The sequence below is a fragment of the Phasianus colchicus genome, chromosome 13 (assembly GCF_987193195.1).
Source record: "Phasianus colchicus chromosome 13, bPhaCol1.hap1.1, whole genome shotgun sequence".
NCBI classification, from domain to species: Eukaryota; Metazoa; Chordata; class Aves; order Galliformes; family Phasianidae; genus Phasianus; species Phasianus colchicus.
This window is the reverse complement of record NC_143448.1, coordinates 2,485,082-2,510,013: the sequence shown is the minus strand read 5'-3', so window position 1 is coordinate 2,510,013 and position 24,932 is coordinate 2,485,082. Positions and strand designations below refer to the sequence as shown.

Below are 24,932 nucleotides of genomic sequence, written 5' to 3'. Positions count from 1 at the left end.
TGCCCAACGCCTGGCTCCAGCAGAGTCTCTCTGCTACAAATCTCTTGGTGGGACTTTGTGCAGGATGCTGTGTCTGTGGCAGCAGCATTGGGGCTGAGATGTCCAGCAGTGCCACAGCCCATCTGGTGATCCCGGGCAGCTGCCATTTCCAATTCTGAGCTGTAACTGGGCATAATACCCTTGGATATGGGAAATCCAATCCCAAAGGGATTCCACAGCATGGGAATGGCACTTCTGCATGGAGAGGCTGAGAACAGCAATAACTGGGCTTCTGCAGCAGGCAGGGCTTCTTAATTGGGCTGAGCAGCTCTGGACTGCGTGATTTTGTTCAGCAGGTGGTAGCAGCCCCAGAGGTGGGCTTTCCCAGTTTTAAAGTTTTCCACCCATACCTTCCCCTTCTGAACTGATCTTCCCCTTGGGGGACTATGGGGAAAAGCAGCCAGAGGCTCCTTCAAAGCCAGGAGAGCAGAGCAACCCATCTTGTAGGAGATGAAATCCCAGAGCTTTCCCCTGAGCCCCCCATTTCCCAACCAATCTCCCTTGCCCAGGCTCCCTTCTGCAATCTGGCTGAGCACTGGGACAGATGGCCTTGCTGAGACCATGGCTTGGCCCTGCTGTGCTTTAGAGATCTCTAGCAAACCCTGGCCCCAGCCTGCCCTGCCCAGCAGCCCACCGAGTCACAGCAGTGAGTATTTTCAGCTCTGGGTGCTCCCAATCAGTGACTTTTAGCAGCCCAGACTTTGGAGAGGATGGGAAAAGGGACAGCGGGGAACACCTGCAGCTGTGTCCCAGCCTGGGCCAGCTTCCCATGGCTGCGGGTGGGAGAGCTGCCAGGGCTTGTGTGCTTATCCCTCCTTCCTGGGGTTCCCAGGCGGGCTGAGAAGAGAAGCAAGCTGCCCCTTCAATGCTGAGGGGTGCTGGGAGTGTCCCTGGGTGATGGGGTCCATCTGTACTGTATTCTCAGGAAGGCTGGGTGAGGGCTGAGGTCTCCCCGCTCCAATGCTTTTGCCAAGCGGTGTCGGCTCTTCCTTTGCACAAGTTCCGGGTGTTTGTGCTCATGCAGCTGATTATCTCCACACTTCCTCTCCAGCCCGATGTTTCCTGCCTTGCTCATTCCCTTTCGCTGGCTTTGCCCTTTGTGTCAGCCTTATCTCCCAGCTCTGGGCAGTGTCAGAGCCCTGCGCTCCCCCTGCTCTCCAGGTCGCACCCATTGCCTCTCTGCTCACCAGGGAACAGATTGCTGGCTCTCTTTGATTTCTTCATTCTTCCAGCATTCTTCTCCTTCCATGCCTGGCCTTTCCTGCTGCTGCTGCTGTCCGTTAGGACCCTGCCATAGAGGCTGTGGGAGATGGGTAGGCACCAGGGAGAGCACTTTCCCCAGGGCTCAGCAGGGGATGCCAACCCCACCTGGCTCTGTGGGAGTGCAGCAAGCTGGAACAGAGCATGGAGGATTTAGGATCCAACTGCATTCAGCAGCTGAAGTGGGATCTCCCGGTTCCATCCTTAGTCACAGGACAGGTGCAAACTTGACTGGGCTGAGCATTGCCCATCTTGCAAGATGCACATCTGCAAGATGATCCGGCCCCAGAGAAATTAGGGAATTTGCCCTCCAAGGTGGTCACTTCTCAGGGTCTCCCACCTGGACAAAGGCATGTTGCACCAGGAGCTGTGGTGGGACACCTCCGGGTGTCAGGACACGGTGAGAAGGACACAGGGAGTCCCGGTGGGATGGGGACCCAGGGGCACCTCTGCACCAGGTGGGCCAAGAGCCCACGGATGGTGATGCTGCTCCAGTAGGAGAGGAGCAAAAGAGGGAAGTGGGGATGGTGTGGGGCTGCTCCACTGTGTCACCTGCTGGCCTCAGTGCTGGGAGGTGGAGCAGCAGCAGGAGGCAGGTCAGAAACCAGCTGGCAAGGACACGGACAGCCAGCACGGCCGGTGTTGGAGCTCCAGAGCATCGCTGGAGCAGAATAAGCAAGAAGTGCGGGGACCTCAGCTGGGACCTGAGTGAGTCTGCATCTCCCTCATCTCCCACATTAGCCATGGGACAGAGAGCTGGGGCAGCAGGGTGGTCGCTGTGGGGACATCCATGACACTGCGGTCCCAGTGACTGCTTCCAGCCCTGTCAACAGGGGATCTGCAGCAGAGGAGGGTGCTGGCTGTGGGAGAAACACAGCTGGGCAGGAAGCACAGCCTGGCCCAGGCAGCGCTGGGGCCAGCAGATAACACACCAAGGCTTCCTCCTGCGCACCGCAGCCGTGGGGCTGGGGATACTGGTTGCTATCTGGCCCCCCAGCCCCACCAGCATCCCCTCCTTTGTCTTATTGTTAGCTCCCCAAGCCCCAGTGCTGCCTGCCTGCTGCTCCCTGCCCTGGTAGCCTGAACAGGTCGCTCCATGGCTGCTGTGTGCTGGGAGCTCAGTGCTGCCTTTGCCCTCCTGGGGACCAGCATCTTCCCCAGCCATGTTGTGCTCCAAGGGCCCCTTCCTGGCACTTCTCCATAGTAACAAAAGATGCTGGTGTTGTTGTGCTTTGGAGGTATCCATGGTTCCCTCCTTGCTGTCTCTGCTCACTGTAAGCTGGACTGCTGCTGCCCGGTGCTTCCTCTCAACCCACCCCACCATGCCCACTGACCACATCCCTCAGTGCCACATCTCCATGGTCCTCAGACACCTCCAGGGATGGGGACTCCCCTGTTTCCCTGGGAAGCCGTCTCCCCGGGGTGCTGGGCAGGGTGGGACCCTTTGGTGCCTGCAGGAGAAACTTGGGCAGGTCCCATTGGCTTTATGGGGGAACACGCTTGGGCTCGGGCACGTGGCAGGTTAGATCTTCCAACTGGAGGTGTCCCATCCATGCACTGGGGGCCATGGAGATGGTGGAGGAGATCCAGTCACCCAGAACTGGGGCATGCTGTGCTCAGCCCTGCAGCAGGAGGGGCCATGCTGGAGGGGTCATCCCCGCTGAGCATCCCCTGCCGCATCCTTGGCCCCACCAGCAGCACACTTTGGCAGCTCAGATTGGCTTTCTCTTCACTGTCCCCCTCCTTGGAGCCAAGGAAGCGGTGCTGGGGAGGAGCTTGGCTCCTCCTGTTTGTTATTACAGGATAAAGTTGCTCTTTAAAGCAGAGCCAGCGCTGTCGGGGCCGCATGCCATGCAGGAACATCGCTTGTTCCCAACGGCTCCGACGTGCTGGCTGGTGTTGTGTCCCAGCCCCAGGCACGGTGAGGAGGGCTCAGATGGGGGGGACCCAAGAAGGTGCTTGGAGGCTTCTCCTCCTGCTTGGGGAGGTGGAGAGTGAGAGGGGACGAAGGCTTCCTCCAAACAGGAGGGGGATACATAGGGAAGCAGATACTAGAGCAAAAGCTGGGGGCAGTGGGAGGGCAGAACATGCCTACAAGCTCCAACCTCTGTCTGCACCGCTGCCAAACCCAGAGGTGTCCTTTGCTGGGACCTGGCAGGACTGAGCAGTGCCCACAGCGCCGCTCTCAGCACTCAGTGGTGACGTGAGTGTGGGTGGAGGGGAAGGAAGCGGAGCTGGGGGGGCTTCCTGGAGAGCTCCTGCACCTTCTGTGTCCCCAGGCTGGGTGCCGGGCAGGGACCCCGTGCAACTCCATTGACATGCTGTCCCCCTGCTCACGGCATTGGGGAAGCAAAGCCACCAAGGTTGGGGACGTCTCGCACACGCAGGAGCCATTCCACCTTGGTGTGCCGAGGTGAGGTGGCCAGCTCTGCCCTGACCCCAGCAGAAGGAGCCGGTGTCCTCCCCACCATCACCCCACCCAATGTCTGTCCCCACTGCATGCTGGGGTCCCTAAGGAACCTCCTTGCTCCATGGCATGGGCTCATCCACATCAAAACCATGCAAAACAGCATTTTTATGTGCCTTGCTGTGGGTGGAGCACCAGTCCAGCAGGGACAGGAGATGGTTACAGCCGCTTCCTATTGCCCTGCTCACCCCTTCTCATTTCCTTGACCCATGTCCCAGTGCTTTTGTTGTCATTCCATCTGGAGGGCAGCGATTATTTGCTGAAGGGGGGAGTTTTGACCCATCCCTGGGGGCCACCTCGGCCGTGCCCGAGGTCTGCTCGATGCCATGAGTTGAACCCATCAGTGCCAACTCTGCGCTGAGCCACGTGCAGCTCGGCCATGACCTCAGCCTTCCTGCCGCGTGGGACAGGCCCGCAGGGGCTGCAGGAATCCTGTGAATCACAAATACTTTTGCAGTGATCACTCTGGGGCGTGAGATGTTTCCTACGGCGCAGGGTTGACAATACAGACCCGGTGCATTTCCAGCATTGCATCCGTACCCTTAATCCAGGCAAGGGCTGGGGATGCTTCTTGCCATTCTCATGGGGCAGAGGGGAGGACTGGGAGAGGGGAGGGCAGCTGTGCTGCAGAGCAGTGCCCTGGGTGCCAGCTTGCAGTCTGGCTGAGCTGGCCAGGTTTCCAGCAGTGCTCAGAGCTGTGAGTCAACCTCCGTCCTCTGTTAACTCATTCCCAGGTCCTTCTCCTCTGCTTTGCGACTGGGGGACCCAGGAAAGCTGCAGCGGTGCTGTGGAGCACAGAGGGTGAAAACGTGGCTGTGAGGTTTTGGAGGCCAGAGGCTCCGTCCTGCACTGCTCCAGCACAGTGCAGGAATGCCGAGCATGCAGTGCTGCAGGGTGTACATGGAGGGAGGCATGGAGCCAAGCCCTGGCTTCATGCCCTCTGCTGAGAGGGGAGAGGACGTGGCTCAAGACCTGACATCCAGAGTGTCCAGAGAAGGGAAAATGGAGCTGTGAGGGGTCTGAGCACAGTGCTGTAGGAGCAGCTGAGGGAATGGGATGGGATGGGTCAGTTTGGAGAAGAGGAGCTTAGTGGAGAGCTCGTGGCTCTGCAACCCCTGACAGGAGGCTGTGGGGAGGGGAGGTTGGCCTCTGCTCCCAGTAACAGTGATAGGGCGAGAGTGATGGCTTTGAGTTGCCCCAGAGGAGGCTCAGGTTGGGTACTGGAAACAATTTCTTCCCTAGAAGAGCAGTGAGGCAGTGGTACAGCTGCCCAGGGAAGTGAGGGAGTCACCATCCCTGGAGTTGTCCAAGAACCATGGAGACGTGGCACCAAGGGATGTGACAGTGGGCATGGTGGGGTTGGACTTGGGAATCTCCTGCACTGGGGTGAGCTGTGCTGTTTGTTGGCCAGCCTCGGGCCAGTTGCTGCTCCACAACCTAGGGACATGGAGTCAGCTGGTTGCACCCACACAGAGCATCCATACACCCTACTCACCATCTATCCATCCCACTGGCCATCCGTACACCCCACTGACCATCCATCCATCCCACTGACCATCAGTACACCCCACTGACCATCCATCCATCCCACTGGCCATCCGTACACCCCACTGACCATCCATCCATCCCACTGGCCATCCGTACACCCCACTGACCATCCATCCATCCCACTGACCATCAGTACACCCCACTGACCATCCATCCATCCCACTGGCCATCCGTACACCCCACTGACCATCCATCCATCCCACTGGCCATCCACACACCCACTGACCATTCATACAACCTACTGAGCATCCATGATAACACACTGAGCAGGTCAACAGGGGACAGTTCCTGCCTTTTCCAGGCTAGCCTTGCTCCACTGAGCACCTGGCTGCCATTTGAGAGCTTTCAGAGGTGGGCAGGGTGGTGATGCACGAGGTGTGGGTGGGACACAGCCCCTACATGACCCATTATGGACGCTGTCACGCCTGTGATTTCATGGCAGCATCTGGCATGGTGGCCATCCAAGTAGGATGGAGGCCACAGCTTTCCCTGGGCTAATTGATTCCCATGCTTCTGTCCAGTTCTCTCCGCATCTGCCCATCGGTTTGCCTTCTCCCTGCTACCCAAGGGACCCGCTGTCCTCTCCGCCACATTCACTCCACCACTCCTTCCAGGGCCAGTAGCAGCACTGGGACACCTGGCTCCTTGCGGGTGTCCTTGGAGCAGCGGTTTCCTTGTCACTGACATCGCCCTGCTCTGCTTAGCTGCCAGGTGTGGTAATCAGCTAATTAGGGCTTTTTTTTTTTTTTGCACTGCTGAAGCTCTGTGCCATCTTGTCCTTGCAGCACGGGTGTCTCTCTGGGGGCAGAAAGCCATCAGTCCCACTTAAAACTGGGTCAGTTCAGCGTGATCTAGGACAGGGAGGAGAGCGATGGGCTTTGGGAGAGAAAGTTAGGGTTAGAGCTGGGGTTAGGGCTACGATTACTTAGGGATGGTTAGGGTTAGTGTTAGGGTTGGGACTGGGGCTATGGTTCGGGTTGGTTGGGGTTAGGGTCTCCCACTTGCTATTCCTGGGCATGGGCAATCCCTCAGAGCTCCACAATAGGGGACAGCATATAGGGCACGCGGTGCCACCCACTGGGACTGCCACAGTGCCGGGGTCTTCGGGTCTCCGTCACCGACCGACCGACCTCAGCCAGGTCCCTTCGCCTCCGTTCTCTCGCCCGGCACGGGGTCGGGGCCGGGCGGCGGTGACCCGGCCGCGGTGGGGCCCCATCCGACGCTGCGTCCTGCCGGGGGCAGCCCGGTGGGGGCCCTCGGGGCGGCGGCGATGGCGGCGTCCGTCGGTGGCGGCGGAGGTGACGGCGGCGGCGGCTCCCGAGGGACGGCCGGAGGGGAGGTGCTCGCCGGCTCCGCCATTGGCGCCGGCCTCGCCGTGGTTTCCTGCCGAAATCACATGGCTCTCGCGTTTCCATGGAGAGCGGCCGGGGTGGGCGCTGCCAAGCGGCTCTGAGCCGTCCCTGCCCGCTCCCCGTCCATGGGAGAGGAACAAAGGCGATGCGCCCAGCCAGGCCCGCTCCCATCGCACGGCTCTCGCGGGACATGTGAGTGTCGCCGTCCCGGGCGCTGTCACCGCGGCGGGGGGCTCTGCGGGGTCAGCCTTTGGGGCGCGGTGGGGGGTGACGCTGGGGCTCTCCATCCTCTTATCCGGACGGGAGAGCGGGGCGAGGGCGGGCGGGGACCCCGCTGCCACCTCGGGGACGCGGGGACGCCGGAGCTCGGGCAGAGGGGCTGAGATCCCGTCCTGCCCCGTGGGGACGGGGGGTGACGGCCATGTCTGAGGGCTGCCGCCTCGTCCTCCTCCTCCTCCTCGCTGCGGAGGGAGGAATGCTCGGAGGAATTAATGAGACAGATCTGGCTTTGTTGCCGGCCCCATCCTCCTATCTCCCGGCCCTGCCAAGAAATCCTTCGGGAAGCAGAGTGCCGTTAACCCCTTCCCCGCTGCGCCGCGGGGCTTTGCTGCGCCCAGATCTGGGATCCATTTATGGCACCTCTAAGAGGAGCGGGCGGCTTCACCCCTCATCCTGGCCGTGGTGACCGGAGCGGGGCTCTGCCGTGTCCCCCCGTGGGGCCGAGGGGTGACGTGTGGCTCTGGGCTCCTTTTGGGGTGCCCCCCAGAGACCCTCACGTAGGGCGGAGGCTGTGACCCCGGTGGCTTTGGGTTTGGGGCCGCCGTTTGGGGCCCTGCGTCACTGCTGTGGTGGGGCTGTGGGGCCTCTGCTTTGCGGGGCTGTAGGGCCGCTCCCACCGGCCGGCCCCAGGCCCTGCGCTTAGGGCTATTTATAGGGCCGCCGCTTATATCTGTGCTATTTCTGCCCTGCTTGGGGATGGCGCAAGGAAGTGACGAGACGGCTCCAGCCCAACCCAACGGGGACGACTTTGTCACCCTCACTGTCACCTCCGACCCTATGCACGCTTATTTGGGTGCCGTGGGCTCCTGCCCCGGTCCCTTGTCTGGGGCTGCGTGAGGAGGAGGGGTGACATAGCTCCTCCATCACCTTTGTCTCATTGGTGCCGCTGTCACTGGAGGGGGCACGGGGATGGTGGCATCGCAGGTGGCACAGGGGACAGCAGTGCAGGGACATCTCCGGTGCTCAGTGCCTCTGGGACCTGGGATCTCCAGGACGTTTGTCCTGCCTCCAGCTTCTGCCAGTCCAGCCACACTGGGATGCACCGGTTGGGCTGCAGGAGGCTCAGACCCAGCAGGGAAGCAGATGATGGGGACAGCATGTAGATGGGATGGGACACCACGTAGATGGGATGGGACACCACATAGATGGGATGGGACACCACTTAGACGGGATGGGACACCACGTAGATGGGATGGGACATCACCTGGATGGGATGGGACACCACGCAGATGGGATGGGACACCACCTGGATGGGATGGGACACCACGCAGATGGGATGGGACACCACATAGACGGGATGGGACATCACCTGGATGGCATGCCATACGCACATCCCCCAGAGGCTTTTGGCAGCCTCTCATTGCGCAGTGCCCTCGCTGCCCACCACCAGGCAGTCCTCGTTAAGCTTTAATGAGGACAAATGAGCTGGCATGGGCCGTGGCTGCAGGCGCGCTGCCTGGGCGTGTGCCGGGCAGCAGCTTGGGGAGGCAGCCAGCGGGATGTCAGCATGGCAGTGCCAGCACTGGGAGCTCAGCAGTTCCGTTGGGATGAAGGAAAAAGGCGATGTCACCGTGCTGGGCAGCTGGCTCTGCTCCCTGCTGGTGTCATCAGGGTGGGGGGTGACACGGCACTCCTACTGCCAGCTCCCTGCCGTGGTGCAGTGAGCAGCTGGATGTTGTCCCCGGGTTGGTGATGGGGGAATGCTGCCCAGTGCCACCTCCTTGCGGCACAGTGGGGTGGCAGGGTGCACCAGTGACATCTTGGCGTTGTAACGGCCCTCCAAGGCTCTGCCTCGGTGCTTTTCTTCCTGAACCTTGCCTGACCTCCCTCTAAAAGCAGCAGCAAACAGGAAGGGAGCCGGGAGGGAGGCGTCTTTTCCTGCAGCACTGACGGCAGCCCTTCCCAGCTGGGATGGGGCTGTGCTGCTCCAGCCTCCTCCTTGGGAGCCATGGCTATGGTCAGACAAAGGGCAGGACCTGAAGTTCACATCTGTGCTGCAGATGGGCCACGGGGTCCCATGGCTCTGCAGGGACTGGGACGTGGGTTCACGCTGCCCTCATTGCTCTGCAAAGGGTTTTTCCCTGTCATTGTACCTCGTCCAGCCCCTCAGGATGTGGAAACACGTGGGCTACCCTCACGCCCCGCTGGTTTTAATGCCAAATTCCTATGGGGCCTGAGGAACATGGTGCTGTTCCAGATGCCAGTGCCGTGCCCTTGGGTTCCCACGTGGAAATGGCACCCAAGCAGCCATCCAGCACCCTACACAGAGCCTCAGCTGAAGGCGGCTTCCTCACAGCGCAGGCTAGCAAACTCAGGGCTGGCAAATCCTCTGCTAGTGGGAGTTCAAAACTCAACTAAATTAAAATAAAGCCGCCCAGAAGAGAGCAGCAGCGACGTGAGTTCTGGTCAGTTGTGTCATGCTTATCAAAGGGGCCCCTTCCCTGCACAGGGGACGGATAGATGGACGGACGGACGGACGGACGTCCTCCCTTCCCCGGCCCTTGAGGCACGCAGTGGGGCAGTGCCGTCAGCCCATGGGCAGGGGAAGCGTGGGAGGGGACAGCCAGCACCAAACCCTCAGTCCCGGCAGTCCTGCAGCATGAGAGCCTGCTGGGCTCCTCCGCTCCCCGCTGCACCCCGCCATGAACGACAAGCAGAGAGGTACCGAGCCCGGCAGGGATCCCAAAGCCACACAGTCACTGTAGGAAGGCTCCCCGACACCAAAACACGGCCAGTGCAGGGCGAGGGGGACGTGGTTTGGGGCTTGGGTTGTGGGGTGCTCTGTTCCCCGTAGCTGAATCCCCTTGGTGAGCTCAGTAATGTGGTGCTGGAGGCACGTGTGCCTCCCATTGCTTGGCAGATATTCTTAATCTGGGGAACCCCGGGTGGTGAGGAGGGGGATAAGGGAGCCCTGAGGATTGCGGGGCTCTGTGGTTGGTCTTTTGGGGGGTGTCTTTGGGGTGAGGGATTTCACTTTCTTTGCCCTAGGGGAGGTGAGCCAGGGGCACTGGGGAGGGGGTCTGGCTGTTACTGTGGCACTGTGGCAGAGGTGTGGGGTTGTGCTGGGTATTTGGGGGTCTAGTGTTGGCCAGCTGCCCACCCAGCACAGAACAGGGGAGTCCTGGGGCTCTTCCTGTCTGCAGGGTTTGGGGCTGAGCTGCCTGAGAATGAGCATCCTGGGGGAGAAGATGGCATTTGGGACCTTTGTGAGGTTCTGCCACCCCCACCAGGACCCAGAGGCATTGGGGAAGAGGGTGCCACATCCCTACCTAAGGGATACAGAGAGGACCCACCCAAATGGACGGGGATCCCAGTGGGTGCCCCCACTGTGGGGCCCTGTCCTCCTCCAGGGGACCCATCCCGCTGGGTGCGGCACCTCCACGGCCACATCCCAGGAGATGCCCTAGAAAACAGGTCGTGCTCGAACCACCCTTTAAGGCAGCCTCCTTCCTGGGTGCTACCTCGGGGCTGGCATCGCCCCCTCCGGGATCCACTGGGTGCCCCAGGACGTGCTGCAAGGCGCTTCGTCCCCGTCCCCCTATGTGTCCAGCCCAGCCCTGCCCTTCCTCGGGGACGCTCCGAGGGGTAAATAAGCACTTCCTCCAATTCTTCCCATTAGCAGCTCCTTCCCTTTCCTGCCACCCTCCCACTTTGGTGCAAGGAGCCGGTTCCATAGCTGGGAGGGCAGGAACCAGCACCACGGGTGCCATCGCCCAGCGTGGGGTCCCAGCACTCAGCATGGGGTCCACAGCTCCGTGACCCCAAGCACGAATGGCTTTGGCTTCTCCCCAGCTAGAGAGCTGCCAATTTCACAGTTCCTGACTCATCTCACTCTGAACCCCAATCCCCTGCGCGGGGTGGGTGGGGGGTGGCGGGGAAGGGGCCGTAATGCGGAGGAGGTCAGGGGAGAGGCGGCTCCCAGGCCCTCCATTGATCCCCGGATGCCCCCATCTCTGAACCGGGGCAGGAAGGAGGATTGAACACGGCCAAGTGCTGTCCTGGGCCGGAAAGGGGCTGGCGGGGGGCCGGGGCGTGCAGCGGGGACGCAGCTGTGCAAACAAGGACGCAGCGGCTCGGGCGGAGGGAATGGTGCCAAGCGCCTGCGTTTGCAGGCTCCAAAGGTTCTCCCTCAAGGTTTACCCTCCTAACAAGGGCAAGTTCTCCCAACGGTGCCTCGTGGTAGTGGGGGGAGCTGGGTGCACCCCATTGTGCCAGGGGATAGCTAGAGGGCGTCGCTTGGTTGACGTTGGGTGCGATGCATCCGGGTGCAGCAGCCGGGCTCGGGGCTCACAAGGAGCCGGTTTGGGTTTGGGTTCCTGGGGCGTCTCAGCCTCCCGCCGTGTTGATAAACCCGAAAGAGCGACCTGAGGCTGCTGTCTGAGTGTCAGGAACAGAAACCAGCCGGGACCAACCCAGCCGGTCGGACTGCCCCCTCCATGCGCCGAAGGAAGCTGCTAGCAGCATTCCTGGGATTGGAATCATCTGCGGAGCTCCGGGCACAGGGACACGAGCAGCAGCTGGGTCGGAGAGCCCAGGGGAGGGCCGTGGTGTCCCCACTGCATTGCCTGCAGCAGCTGGACGGAGTGATGGGGATGGACAGACAGACGGACAGGCTGTAGGACTGGGAGAGCTGCGGGTGCTCCACGGCGGTGAGGCGCATAGCTTTGTCAGAAGGCGGCTTCGTTAGCACTGTAATTAGGGGCAGGGGCTGTGGCTGTGTGGGGCTGTGGGACTGGAGCTTTGGGCAGGGACAGGAGGCTGCGTGGGGACCTGTGGGACTGCCACCCACAAGGAACAGGAGGGATGTGCCGTGGGCTCGGCGGGTGGCAGGGACACAGACATGTGGGTGACCCACCCAGTGCTGGCTGCCCCATGGTGAGGGGCTCCAGAGCCCCACGGGTGAGGAGCTGTGGCCACTATCCCTTCCAAGCGTGCCCCAGGCTCGGTGCTGCGGCGTACCAGGTACTCCTTATCTCGGTAATGTCAGGAATGCACCATGCTGGGGCTTCTCTTCCGCCAGCAGAGCATGCCAGGAACAGACCCTGCTGGCACTCAGTGCCCATGCGTGCCAGGCTCGAGCATCCCAAGCAGTCCTGCAGACCATAAGCAGGATGGGGTTCATGGGGCATTCCCCTCCTCAGTGACCTCCAGGCCCTGGGGCTGGGGACATGGCAACACGAGGCTGGAGCTGATAACTGCAGTGTCACGGTGCTTTGGGTTGGGATGAAACCACAGTCACCAGGATGGAGCACGAGGATACGGAGCTGGCCATGCCATGTCATCACTCCTGGCAGTGCTCGTCATGGTCCTGATGCTCGAGGTCAGATGCATATCCCAGTGTGAGGGACACCCTGAGGGATTTGGGGATACACCGAGCATCGCTCCATCCTGCCACTGCTCCCCGGTGACAACCTCAGCATCTTTCACCCGTGTGCTCGCTGCTGCTGAAGGCCCCTCCTGGAATACCCCCCATGCCCTTGGGATTGGAAAGGATGGGCTCCATGTGTGCCAAGCACTGCTGTGAGGCTGCTGGGTGCTTTCTCCATAGAACAGCCCACCCGTGCCACAGGCCCTGCTCGCTCAGTGGGGAGCAGATTAAACTGCCCTGCAGAGGGTAATCTGCCCAGGCCCTGCAGGGATTATAGCTCCTCCTAATGAGCTTAATTGGGGCAGCGTTGTCCTGGTGACTGAAGGGACCGAGGCAACACCGAGTCCCACAGAGCTGCTTGGCACAGAATGTGAGACGTGGACCTGCTGCATCCTGGCCCCGTTTGCACGAAGCCATCAGCAGTGGCAGCTGCTGGCTCCTGGTGGCCTTGGTGCTGTGTCCCTGGGCGCTGAGGACACAGGGCATAGCACGGTGCTGAGGAGGCTGGGGCATGGCTTTGTGTTGGCTGGGCAGGTGCGTGCTGCATGGGGATGGTTGGGATGGGCTCAGAACTCTGTCACACCTTGGGGACCCCACCCCGGGGCTGGTTACACCAGGAGAGCCACAGACCCTCTGTTTCTGCATCCAGCAGTGGCTGGAGATGTGGCGATGCTCTCCAGCTGGCAGCTGGGTCAGGGCTTTGGCACTCAGGGATTGGTTGTACCTTGCACGGGACATGTGGATGCTGTTGCCATGAGGACAGGCAGCATTTTCAGGGCTCCTGCAGTGGCCACGGGGACTTCTCGGAGGACCAGGAATAGCTCTGCCTTTCCCTTCCTGACAGCAGAGCTCCTGGCAAAGGCTGGGGACTTTCCAAAGTGCTTTGTTGTCTGCGGGCTTCCGTCCTGCTCGCAGGGCTGGGCAGCAGGGTCCTGCCCCACACCATTCTGTGCTTGCTGCAGGTGGCAGGGGGACAGCGGGACACGTGTGGGGACAAGCAGGGCTCTGGGGGCTTTGCCATGGCCACGTCCTGGAGGAACCGCGGTGGGCATCGGGCTTCAGCCTCTTCCCATGGGCCATGTGGTGATGTACCCAGGTGCTTTGCTGGTGGTGACCCCGCTGTCTTTGTGTCCCCGCAGGGAGGCCCTCCAGGTCACACTCAACGATGTCGCTGTCTGTGCGGCCGCAGCGCCGAGTCCTCGTCGCCAAGATCAATAGGAGCCAGTCGTTTGCCGGGGTGAACTCGACAGCAGAGCGGCCCTTCAGGTAGGAGATGGGGGCTGGGCACGGTGGTATTACACAAGGTGCTGTCTCTTCTCCCCATGGGAACATTGGTGGTACCCAGAGATGTGGCAGTGGGGCTGCTGAGCCCATCCCGTGTCACCCCAACACTTGGTTGCCCCTGTCCCAGGGCAGGCATGGCAGGGTGGTCCTTAGGGCTGCCCTGTGACCACCCCAGCACGTTTAATGGCTGTGGTAGAGGAACAAATGTGGTCTTGAAGTTTTGTGTCTCGGCCCCTCGACGCCCCGTGGCTGCAAGTTTCTCCGTCAGTGCTGGTGTGAGTCAGGGCTTCCTCTGGGCCGTCCTAAACGTGGTGCTGGAAGGTTTTCTTGGCTGCCCATGAGCTCTGCCTTGAGGATCAGCAAGCAGCCAGTCCTTGCTCATCCTCTCCACTGCTGGCGACTTGGTGGCACCCATCACATCCTCCCTCCTTCTGTGCCAAACTTACATCAAGGAGAACCACCCTGTGCCTTCCTCTGCTCCTTTCCCAGCTCCTTGGGTGGTTCTTGATGCACAGATGTGCTGTAGGTTTGGACTGTGCCATTTTAATGCTTTGGAGCCCTTTTTGGTTCTCCTTACCTCCCAGTCGTAGCAAGGAGTAGTTGGGCAGTGGTGGCACGAGTGAGCCGTGCTCCAGCAGCACCTCCAAGCAGGCACCTCTGTGGCACTTCCCCATGCCTGGGAGCAGCTCCCCAGCCACACTCAGCTCTTCCTTGTGGTGCCCAGAGCCTTGGCAGATGAGGAGGGGGAAGGGATGGATGTGCAAAAGAAGCACTCGCCCATCATGTTGGCTTGGGTTGAGGCCAAGATATTCACTTTCCCGTACCGATGCTTCGGGGAAGCCTTCTGGCTGCTCTCCGAGGAGTCACGTAGGATGGGAGGTCCAGGCCAGGACTAGTGACGTGGCTACGTTAGAGGGCAGAAGGGAAGGGCTGTTCTGCCTGGGGCATTGCTGGTGGGGCCGGGCTGTGCTCACATTGCACAAGGCAGGAGGGGTAGTGTTAGGATGCGCGGCGCTTCTGCGTCATGGAGGTGTCTCTGTGATATCTGTGCTCCGTGTTGCTGTGCTGATGGGGGGCTGACAGGCACATGTCCCCACTCTGCTCCTGTGCTGACACCTGAGAGGTCTCTCTCTGTCCTCGGGGATGCACGATGGGCACCCAAAGCACTGAGGGTGGAGCAGAGCGTGGTTACTCTCTAGAGAATGTTTGGGGCTGGAGATGCTCCCATGGTCACTCCAGGAGAGCAGCTTGGCCCTGGGAGGTGCAAGTTTGCCTTTGCTCCTCCTAAGAGGAGCTGAGGATCCCATGGAGGCATGCCCACACCCAGCATCTCGGGGCCCTCTGAGATGGGGTTGACTCCCTGCTCTTCTCCACCATGAGCTTAGTGGGTTTGCCTTGTCATGGAATCATAAATCCTAGAATGCCTGAGGTTGGAGGGGACCTCAAAGCCCATTCAGTTCCAACCCCCTGCTGTGGGATGGGTGCCCCATCCATGGCCTCAGGCATCTCCAACTCACAACTTCTCTGGAACAGCCTTTCTTCCATGTCCACTTTGGGGCAGCCACACGCACCCAGAGACACAGGCACGTGGGGCAGGCAGCATTTCCCAGCCCTGCAATCGCACATGGCCTCATCCCGCCCGGCCCTGCTGGCCGGTTTGACTGGGTGCCGGGGAGCTGTGGGAGAGGCAGGCAGGTCGGGACGGAGCTCTTGGGACTTGGCCTCCTTTCTGGAGCTCCTTATCGTGAGATGGGCACCTGGGAGGACCCCAGTGTTGTGGGCTCACCATGGCCATGTCGGCTTCACTTGCTTCTCTCAGCAGGAACCTCTCGCCCTTCACGCCCACCGTCTCCCGCAAGACTGGCTCCAGGGTCAGTAGGATGTTCTCAATGTCCCACAAATCCCCACCACCCAAGGTGCCTCAGCCCAATCGCCTAGATGAGGTGTACGAAGCGCTCAAGAAAGGTCTGACGTAAGTGCTGGGGCTGCTAGGGGGTTGGGATCGGGGTGCCCCCAAGGGTGTCCGTGGGGTTGGGTGGTGTGGGCTGAGGTCCCCATCTGAGCCTGCGGTGCTGCTGTCTGCAGGGCCTACCTGGAGGTCCACCAGTTGGAACTGGAGAAGCTCAGCACCCAGATCCGTGAGTCCAAGAGGAATTCGCGCCTGGTGAGTGGTGCTGGGAAGAGTCTGTAGGGAGAAGTGCTTTGTGCAGATGCTCGGGGTTCTGGTCATGGTTGGGGCAGCTCACGGTCCAGCTGTGTCCTATGGAGACATCGGGGGACAGTCCATGGTGTAGGGCTGCATGGGATCCTGTCCTCCTGCCATGCTATGGGTGTTGGGTGCTCCCTGGGTGAGCAGAGCTGGCTTTGTGCTGCATCTTATCCCTCTCCTCTCTCCTCCAGGGCTTTCTCTACGATCTGGATAAGGTAAGCAGGAGCAGCATGCCCCATCCCCTTGCCTCCCCACATCCCCTCCACACCCACCTTCCCCTGTGCAGCCAGGGTTGGGACTCTGCACTCAGGGTAGCAGAGGACAAAGCAGAGACTGGTGGTGGCTGGTAGCCTGCTTCTTGGGACACATCTTATCGCACAGCAGGAGTGTGAGGCAGGGCCATATCCTGGCCCGCAGCCCCTCTCAGGGAGCCTCTCACACCATCTCTGCTTTTCCAGCAAGTGAAGTCAATCGAGCGCTTCCTGCGTCGCCTGGAGTTTCATGCTAGCAAGGTAGGAGCTGGGGATCGGGTACTTCTGTGGGTTTCTGGCCTCTATTCAGCACTGGGACCACGGTGCTCTTCCCCCACCTGGCTCCCAGGCTCTGGTGATGCCAAGCCTGCAGTGCCCTGAGCACTGGGAGACCACCTCAGGAAGCCACTATCCCTGTTGCCACTTGTCCCCCTGCCCCTCACTGCATCCCTGGCCTGTCCTTGCAGATCGACGAGCTGTATGAAGCCTACTGCATCCAGCGGCGGCTCCGCGATGGGGCCCACAACATGGTCAAAGCCTACAGCACGGGCTCACCGGGCAGCCGAGAGGCACGTGAGAGCCTGGCTGAGGCCAGCAAGGGCTACAAGGAGTACACGGAGGTGAGGCACCCGGTGCTAGGTGGGCTGGGAGGTGCTGACCCTATGGGTGGTGTGTGATGGGTGTTCTGTTCCTTGCCCCCAGAACATGTGCCTGCTGGAGAATGAGCTGGAGAGCCAGCTGGGAGAGTTCCATGTCCGGATGAAAGGTAACACATCCCATCCCAGCCCTGGAACAGCACTAGCCTGCTGTGTCCTATCATCCCTCTGCCTTCTCTTGCAGGGCTGGCAGGTTTCGCCCGGCTCTGCGCTGGTGACCAGTATGAGGTTGGTGGAGCCTTGGGTGTATGGATGGGGATCTGTCCTCCTCCCTTCTGCGGTCCATGCTGAGCATGGGGGACACGGGTGGGCCTTGTCTTTGGGTGCTGGTGTCGAGCAGGAATGTATGTTGGGGACCTGTGGTGGGTGGCCTGGGGTTGCAGAGAAAACTCCCAGCCCTATGAATGATAGAATCATAGAACGGTTTGAGTTGGAAGGGACCCTTAAAGGCCATCTGGTCCCACTCCCTGCACTGAGCGGGGACACCCACAGCTCCATCAGTGCTCAGAGCTCTTTGCAGCCTGACCTTGGCTGTCTGACCACCACCTCTCTGGGCATCCCATTCCATGCCTCTGCTCTTCCCCCAGATCTTCATGAAGTACGGGCGGCAGCGGTGGAAGCTGCGGGGACGCATCGAGGTGAACAGCAAGCAGGTGTGGGACAGCGAGGAGATGGTTTTCTTGCCTCTCATCACCGAGTTCCTCTCCATCAAGGTAGGGAGCCCTGCAGTCAGAGCACGAGTGGGACAGAGATGCTGTGGGTCAGTGGGCTCTTTCCTGGCAGAAGCTGCGTTAGGGCAACACCTGCAGTGGTTGTGCTGGACACACACAAGGCAGTGAGGAAACTGGACCTCACTCAAACCCACCCTTTGCTGGGAAAGAGGATATTATTCCATGGTGATGGCATCCTGGCAGCAGCCTGACCGATGATGGCTTTGTCTCATCCTCTCCTCCTCCTTCCCCAGGTGACGGAGTTAAAGAGCCTGGCCAACCACGTGGTGGTGGGCAACGTGTCCTGTGAGACCAAGGACCTCTTTGCAGCTCTCCCCCAGGTGGTGGCGGTGGATATCAACGACTTGGGTACCCTCAAACTCAGCCTGGAGGTGACCTGGAAGTGAGTATCTCAGCAGGATTTGCCAGTAGAGTGTAGCAGGAATGGGGACCAATAACTGGCCTATCCTGAGCTTTCACCCATCCCAAAATCAGCCTTCTGTTCTGGAAAGCCAGACGTGGACTGAAAAGCACCTTGAAGTGCTGTTTGACACCCTCCAGCTCTCTGCACATTGGGACCTTCTGGCTTAGGACGCTTCCCTCACCTCCCCTCTCTCCCTTGCAGCCCCTTCGACAAGGATGACCAGCCCTCGGCAGCCAGCACCGTCAACAAGGCCTCCACGGTGAACAAACGCTTCTCCACCTACAACCAGAGCCCACCTGATACGCCGTCCCTGCGGGAGCAGGCTTTCTATGTAAGCATGGAGCTGGGCAACCACGGTTGGGTTGAAGCGCCCACGGTGGGGTTTGCTTTATTGAGTTGAGTGTGCCAGGGGAAGTCCCAATGGGTGGCACAGCTCCAGCCAGCCAGCCAAGGCTCCCGGCGCCGGCCCTCCTGCCCTCACAGCTCCTCTTCTCTCTGCCCAAGAGCCCATTGCGGGCAGCCGACAAGCACGGTTGGTCCTTGTTGGACATCTTTCGGGAGACACTCTTCGAGAAGCTGTCTCGGAGCTGCTCTTGCGGCGACGTCTCCTCGGTCGAGCTTGGGAGATGGCCGCAGCCAGGCCGCGTAAGTGCGATGGCTGGAGCCGGCCCGTAGTGTAGCCCAGCAGCGTGGCCATCCTGCTGTAGTGTAGCTGCTCGACTCCTGCTCACCAGCCAGTAGAAGACCCGGCCTTGTCCTTGCACTGGTGGCCATGCCGTGCTATGGCATTGGTGTGACGGCCAACACGGTGCTCATGTGGCGGGGTGCTGGCGTGACTCTAGCTTGAAATCGGCGTGGCGCTGGTGTGGCATTGGTAGCATGATGGGGTGACGCTGGTGTGACATCGGGATGACAACGGTGTGATGCTGGGGTGACAGTTTTGTCACACCAGTGTGGCGTTGGCATGACGTTGGTGCGGTGGTGTGGTGCCCAGCGTTGGTGACAGGGGTGCAATGTCAGTGTGGTGTTGGTGTGACATCAGTGTGACATTGATGTGACGCTGGTGCTGCCCTCTGCAGGCTGGTGGTGGGGCTGTTGCTCTCTTGCCGCTGTGGACCCCATCTCCCCATGCTGGTAGACCCACTGGCACCATGGCGAGGTCCCCCCAGCTGGAAAGGGCAGCAGCACACCAAGCAGAGCCCATTCCTGCCTCAAAGGTCACAGCAACCTCAGTGCCTCCTGACATGTCATTGTCCCCTTCCTAGAACATGCTGCGGCGTCAGGAGGAGCTGGAGAACGGCACAGCTTGGTCCATCTCCTCTGAGTCGTCAGATGACTCCTCCAGCCCCCAGTTGTCCAGCAGCACTCGCCACGCCGCCCACAAGCCCATCGTGCAGCCCGAGGTGCAGGCCTCGGCCCCTGCCATCGAGATCTCCTTTTCACAGCAGCAGGAGGAGACTGGGGCTGGCGGTGGCATCCCCACTGGGACAGATCTGCCCGGGCCCCCAGAGGAGCAGGATGGCTGCAAGAAGGATGCTGTGGCCAACGGGCATGTGCCCTACACCCGGACTCTCAGCCACATCAGTGAAGCCAGCGTGGATGCGAGCATGGAGGCCAAGGCTATGGAGAGCCCATGGGAGCCCTCTCCCAGCCTGGAGGAACACGATGCAGACAAGCTGGACGATGACTCCCTCCCTGGTGCCTCGAATTCGGTGCCAGAGACCTGGGCAGGAAAAGACAGCGGCCCTGAGGCCAAACCACGTGCCATGGTGGCATGGGCTGAAACCTGTGAGGTGGAAGCTGAGCCAGCAGCAAGCCCAGCACCAGCGCAGGACGTTTGTGGAAGTGAAGCCCCCACGCCGGCCGTGGTGTTGGCACAGGCCCCCGCAGAGGAGGGACCCGTCCCAGCCCCACACTTGGCCACCAGCCCCCCAGCAGTCCCAAGGGTGAAGGCCGTGGACTCAGGGCTGGAGGAGGCCATCAGCCTCCTGGCCTCAGCCCTGGATGACTATCGGGGACAGTTCCCAGAGCTGCAGCCCCTGGAACGGGAGCTCAAACATCTGGAGGAGATCCTGCTGGTGAGGGGGCCCGGAGGGAGTCCACAGCAGAGAACAGTGACAAGAGCAATGGCACTGCCCGGGGCACAAGGGTGGTGGGGCCATCCCTGATGGCACTGCTCAGCTATGAGGGTGGTTGGGGCATCCCTGATGGCAGTGACCAGTGACAAAAGTGGTGGGGCCATCCCTTATGGCAGTGATGAGGGTGCTGGGGCCATCCCTGATGGCACTGCTCAAGGGACAAAGTTGGTGGGACCATCCCTGATGGCAGTCACCAGGGACGAGGGTGGTGGGGCCATCTGGATGGTACTGCCCAGAGTACAAGGGTGGTGGGCCCATCCATGTTGGCATCATTCAGTGACAACAGTTGTATGGGAACTGTTGAGTCACAGCCTGAACCACTGATGGAGCACCTGGGGAAAGGACCCGGTCAGCCCTGGGAGCACAGGTGAAGGCAATTCAGCTGTGTGACTGGAAGGGGTGGAGCCTGGCTGCACCTCTCTTAGACCTCATTTAAGGGCTGGCTGCCCCTGGGGAAGGATCTCTGGTTGGAGATCCCTCCTTGGTGAAGCTTTCTCCTGTGAACCTGGAATTTTCTGATATGGGTAAGCAATCTTCTTCCTTTATCTTTATAGCACCTTTCTATTGTGCTGATCCTTTGTTACTACACCTCTGGTGAAGCACCTTTTCCAATCGTATTGATCTGTCCAGTTGTTACAACAGTGTTGGGGACATCCCTCATGACAGTGACTGTAGTGGTGGGGCCATCCTTGATGACCTTGCTCAGGGATGATGAGGGTAGTGAGGCCCCTTAGAGTGGCTTGTGAAGATCTGACCATTCTTTCCTCTGCAGCACAAGCAGGGTGTGTTCCTCAGCCGGGCCTCCAGCATCAGCCTCACAGTGGAGCATGCTCTGGAGAGCTTCAGCTTCCTCAACACCTCTGACATGGAGGACTCGGAGGGCTCAGAGGAAGAGGCTCTGCAGGATGAGAGGTGTGTGGAGCAGCCTCTCATAGAAGAGGCGCAGAGCAGCTGGGCTTGGGATGCTGAGCTCTAGTGGGGAAGGGAGGGCTGGATTCAGGTGCCCTGTGCTGATTCAGCTCAGTCTCTCACTGTTTTGTAGGAGGGCCAGCAGAGCGCGGCGTGCAAGCAGGGCTCCCAGTGCTGGTGAGGTGGGAGCAGATGATACTGGAACGTGCAGCGGCTCTGAGGGCAGTGCAGACCCCATGAGCACCAGCAACGAGTTCCTGGATAAGGCCCTGGTGCTCCACCTCCACAACTGCAACCGCCTGCTGCTGGTGAGACTGGGGACAGGGATGTGATGGTGGGACACGTCCTGGGGTTGGCCGTGGCTCCTCGCGGTTTCTGGCTCCAATAAGCCCCTCTTGCTGTGGCTTTGTTGAGATCTGGGTGCCGTGCTGTCCTTAAGGTCACTGGCATACCTGTGCCTTACAGAACCTGGGCACCTTTGGGCCTCTGAGGTGCCGGGAGATGTTTGCCCTGGACAGGCTGCTGCGGGAGGCACAGGTGCTGGAGATCGTGTGCCAACTGATGGAGGAGCGGTCGGAAGCAGCGGGCTCTGCTGCCGGAGGTAAGGGCAGCAAGGGGCTGCACAGGAGGGATGTGCCAGCTGGATGTGCAGCTTGACACCGCCTGTCCCTGCAGTGGTGCAGTTCTCAACGCGGAAAGAAGGGGTGCTGCCCCTCTGGGACCACTGCGTGGAGCTGCCCAACATCTACACCTGCCCCGTGGAGCGGTTCCTGCAGGTGCTCAGTGCGCAGTATGCAGCACCCATCAGTGAGCGGCACCCAGGACTGGCAGATGCAGGTGAGCCTGTGGGTGTGCAGGAAGTGAATCTCCAATCCTATTTGGTGCTGCACGCCCTGACCTCATTATTTTCCCACAGTATGTGTGAAGCTGGTGGAAGATGTGCTGAACCGGCGGCTGCCACGGCGACCTGGTGGCACCCAGGGTGAGCAGGTCACCATCTTCCAGTACTGGAGCCACTTTGAGTCCCTCGGTGCCCTGGTGCTCGACAACTACGTGATGGAGCTGGCAGAGGAAGGTGGGTACCCTCCTGCCAGGCTCTGAGCTGGAGGCTGTAGGGTGTACAGCACTGTGGGGTATCACCCAAGGGCTCACTTACCCTGACCATTGCTGGTGCTCAGCCCCCTCCTACACTACCATCCTGGGCACCCTTTGGACCTCGCTTTCTGCAGGTCCCCAGCTCAGGTGCCCCAGCAGCAGGGCAGTGCCCCTAGCATCCTATCTGGGGTCCCTCTGCCAGCTGCGGGTGGAGGCTGAGCTCCCCGCAGATGCTCAGCTCACTGGGCTGTCCCCGCAGTGCTGCTGGCACAGAACCTCAACTCAGATGACCAGGACGTGGTGCTGCGGGCACTGAAGCGTGTGCCTGAGGGCCGCCTGAAGAAGGAAGGGCTGAAGGCGCTCAGCTTGCTGCTCGTGGAAGGAAACAGCAAAGTGGTGAGCGCCGTGTCGGCGCAGCTCCGCAGCCTGGCAGAAAACCCCCGCTTCCGCCAACGGGTAGGTCGTGGGCAGGGGGGGAGGAGGTGGGCTCTGGGTTGCTGCTTGGAGCGGTGGCACTGAGCCCTCGCTCTGTCCCAGGCCCTCGTGTGCTTCCTGGGACAGCTGGAGGATGAGGAGGTGCAGATACGTGTGGCCGGCTGCGTGGCGCTGGGCTGCCTCAAGGTGAGATGGGTGCACAAAGGAGCACGTGGGGTGTTTGCTTCCAGGCTGAGCTGGCTGTGGGCTGGATGGAGAGGAACTGATGCTGCCTGCTACTGTCTCTGTGCAGCCTCCAGCTCCTAGAGGTGCCCTGAATGTGCTGGGGCACAGCAGAAAGGGAAAGGGGGCACAACCAAGGGACTTTTGGGGTTGTAACTAGATGATCCTGAAGGTCCCTTCCAACCCAAGCCATTCTATGATTCTGTGACTTTTTCTGCCCAGGGTTGGTTTGGAGGTTGAGCTGTAATGGTGGTCTGTCCTGCCTGCTATCTACCACAGGGCTGCAGGAACTTTGCCTTCCCCCGTGGGTCATGTCCACTTGGCTGGTACCAACCACACTCAGCCCTCTCCCTTCTCTTACAGGCCAAGGAGAGCATTGAGCAGCTGGTCTACCTGTGCCAAACCGACAAGGAGCCTGTGCGGGAGGCAGCCAAGCAGAGCCTGATGCTGTGTGGTGAGTGCCCTGCATCACCCCTGCTGCTGGAGGGGCATCACCCCATGTCACACTGCCCAAGGGAGAAAAGGACCTGGGCTGATCCCTGCCTGCCCCATGCTCCAGCTCATGGTGCCCAAACTCTGTGGGGTGACGGTGGTGGGCAGCAAGGATTCCTGCGGGCACAGCCTTAAGTGTGGGTGTTATTTATTATTTGCTAGATGGCACTGAGAGAACCATCTGAGTGGGTTTCTAGGCCTCCAGATCGCGGCAGCTGCTGCCCAGGTTGGGACATGTGAGCTGTCCTTGTCCCTCAGCCCCCACTCCTGCTGCTTTGCTCACAAATGTCTCTGTCTTAGAGCCTGTCAGCCATGTCACTTTTTGGAGTCTGTGTGTCTTGGTTGTTTGTAGCCCCACGGCAATGCCTGTGCACATAGGTGCCACTGTCCTGTGTCCCATGTCACCAGCTCTGCTGGGGACAGCTGCTGTGTGCAGATCTGTGTGCAGGGCTGCTGGGCAGAGATCTCTCAGCATGGAGTGTGCATCCCTGTGTGTATGTGGGGGTGTTGGGAAGCTCTTGGGATCCCCATGTGGGTGCATGCAGAAGTGCACAGCAGGTTGGGATGCTGCACCTGACACAGCCCCGAGTCTGGCCCCCTTGCCCTAGCTCCTGGCCTGGGAACTCTGCGGGCTTTTAGAGATGGATTTTTCCAAGAGTGTGCTAAAGAGAATCACAGAACCATTAAGGTTAGAAAAAACTCTCAGATCCAAGTCCCACCCTGCCCACTGACCATACCTCCCAGTGCCACATCTCCATGGTTCAACTCCTCTGCAGCCAGGCACTCCCCCCACCTCCCCAGGTAGTTGTGCCAATGCATTACCAGGAGTTCTGTGGCTGTACTGCGCTGTCAGGCATTAGCATCATTTTTGTTGTGAGGCTGGGGATGGGCAGGGAATAGAACTTCTGTTGTGCTTCACTGATCATGGCACGTGCTTGCAGGGGAAGACGGCAAATCAGCACACCGCCGACTGGAGGAGACTCTGGACAGCCTCCCACGGATTTTCGCACCAGCCAGCATGGCCAGCACAGCTTTCTGAGATGCCACATAGAGCCACCCGCCATCCCTTGAGGACGAAGGCACTGCTGGGCTGCACTTGGGCTCGCAAAGACTGGGCCCAGCCGACGGCCCTGCTCACAGCAGCACTGCAGCATCACCCCCGCCGGCAGCTCGCCACGGCCGCACACTGCCTTACGGAGCACCGCTTCCCCTGCCCCAAACACCAGCCGTGCAGGGTGCCACACGTGCACCCCTGGGCGAGGAGGGGCTCGCTGCACACCCCACCCTTCGACTGCTATTGAAAACACACAGGGAACCCACCCTTCGTGCTACAGCTGCTGGGATTGGAGCGGCAGGGAGACGCACCGGATTCCTCTGCCACTTGCCTTCCCGTTGCTCGGGGCCATGTGCCCTTTCCTGGAAGGACTCACACTCTGGAAGCGATGCTGTTTCTTTCCAGAAGTCACCTGGGCTGGGAGGGAACCGCTGCCCTTTTGCCACCTGGAAGTCCATAGGACTTAAATAAAATGAGATATGAGATATATTAATATATTCTGCTGGCGTTTCTTCTTTCCAGCTCTGCATGCTCCTGTCCCTCCCGGCGGTGGAACACAGTGAGGCACAGCCCCAGCCCAAAGCCCTTCCCCTCTGCTGGGGAGGGCAGGGCAGGAGGAGTGACAGAGGGACGGACAGATGGACACTGCCACCCTTTCCTTTCGTTATTGTTTGTTTTATTTTATTTTTTATTTACAAATTTTTTTTGCAGAAAAAAGCACCAAGTTCTTTTCTATGATG

The 24,932-nt window shown here is 60.3% G+C and overlaps 1 protein-coding gene across 11 annotated transcripts; it reads left to right on the top strand.

Annotated features, from left to right (window-relative positions):
• Positions 1-1,689: 1,689 nt before the first annotated feature.
• Positions 1,690-24,932, top strand: RIPOR1 (RHO family interacting cell polarization regulator 1). 11 transcript variants are annotated; one of them, XM_090149777.1, is made up of 23 exons: positions 1,690-2,007; positions 13,453-13,579; positions 15,417-15,569; positions 15,683-15,761; positions 15,998-16,021; positions 16,265-16,318; positions 16,525-16,677; positions 16,760-16,823; positions 16,898-16,941; positions 17,301-17,426; positions 17,678-17,826; positions 18,049-18,178; positions 19,113-19,925; positions 20,758-20,897; positions 21,028-21,202; positions 21,360-21,495; positions 21,570-21,731; positions 21,811-21,969; positions 22,249-22,445; positions 22,527-22,610; positions 23,010-23,100; positions 23,301-23,364; positions 24,080-24,931. In XM_090149777.1, exons 1-22 carry the CDS (start codon positions 1,824-1,826, stop codon positions 23,321-23,323), a joined length of 3,267 nt encoding a protein of 1,088 aa, XP_090005903.1. In that variant the 5' UTR covers positions 1,690-1,823; the 3' UTR covers positions 23,324-23,364; positions 24,080-24,931. The 11 variants fall into 11 exon arrangements, with proteins under 11 accessions (XP_090005903.1, XP_090005902.1, XP_090005906.1 ...); XM_090149781.1 differs by lacking the exons at positions 1,690-2,007; positions 23,301-23,364 and adding exons at positions 6,840-6,858; positions 18,352-18,492 and having other exon boundaries at positions 15,420-15,569; positions 24,080-24,932; XM_090149776.1 differs by lacking the exon at positions 23,301-23,364 and having other exon boundaries at positions 1,705-2,007; positions 15,420-15,569; positions 24,080-24,929.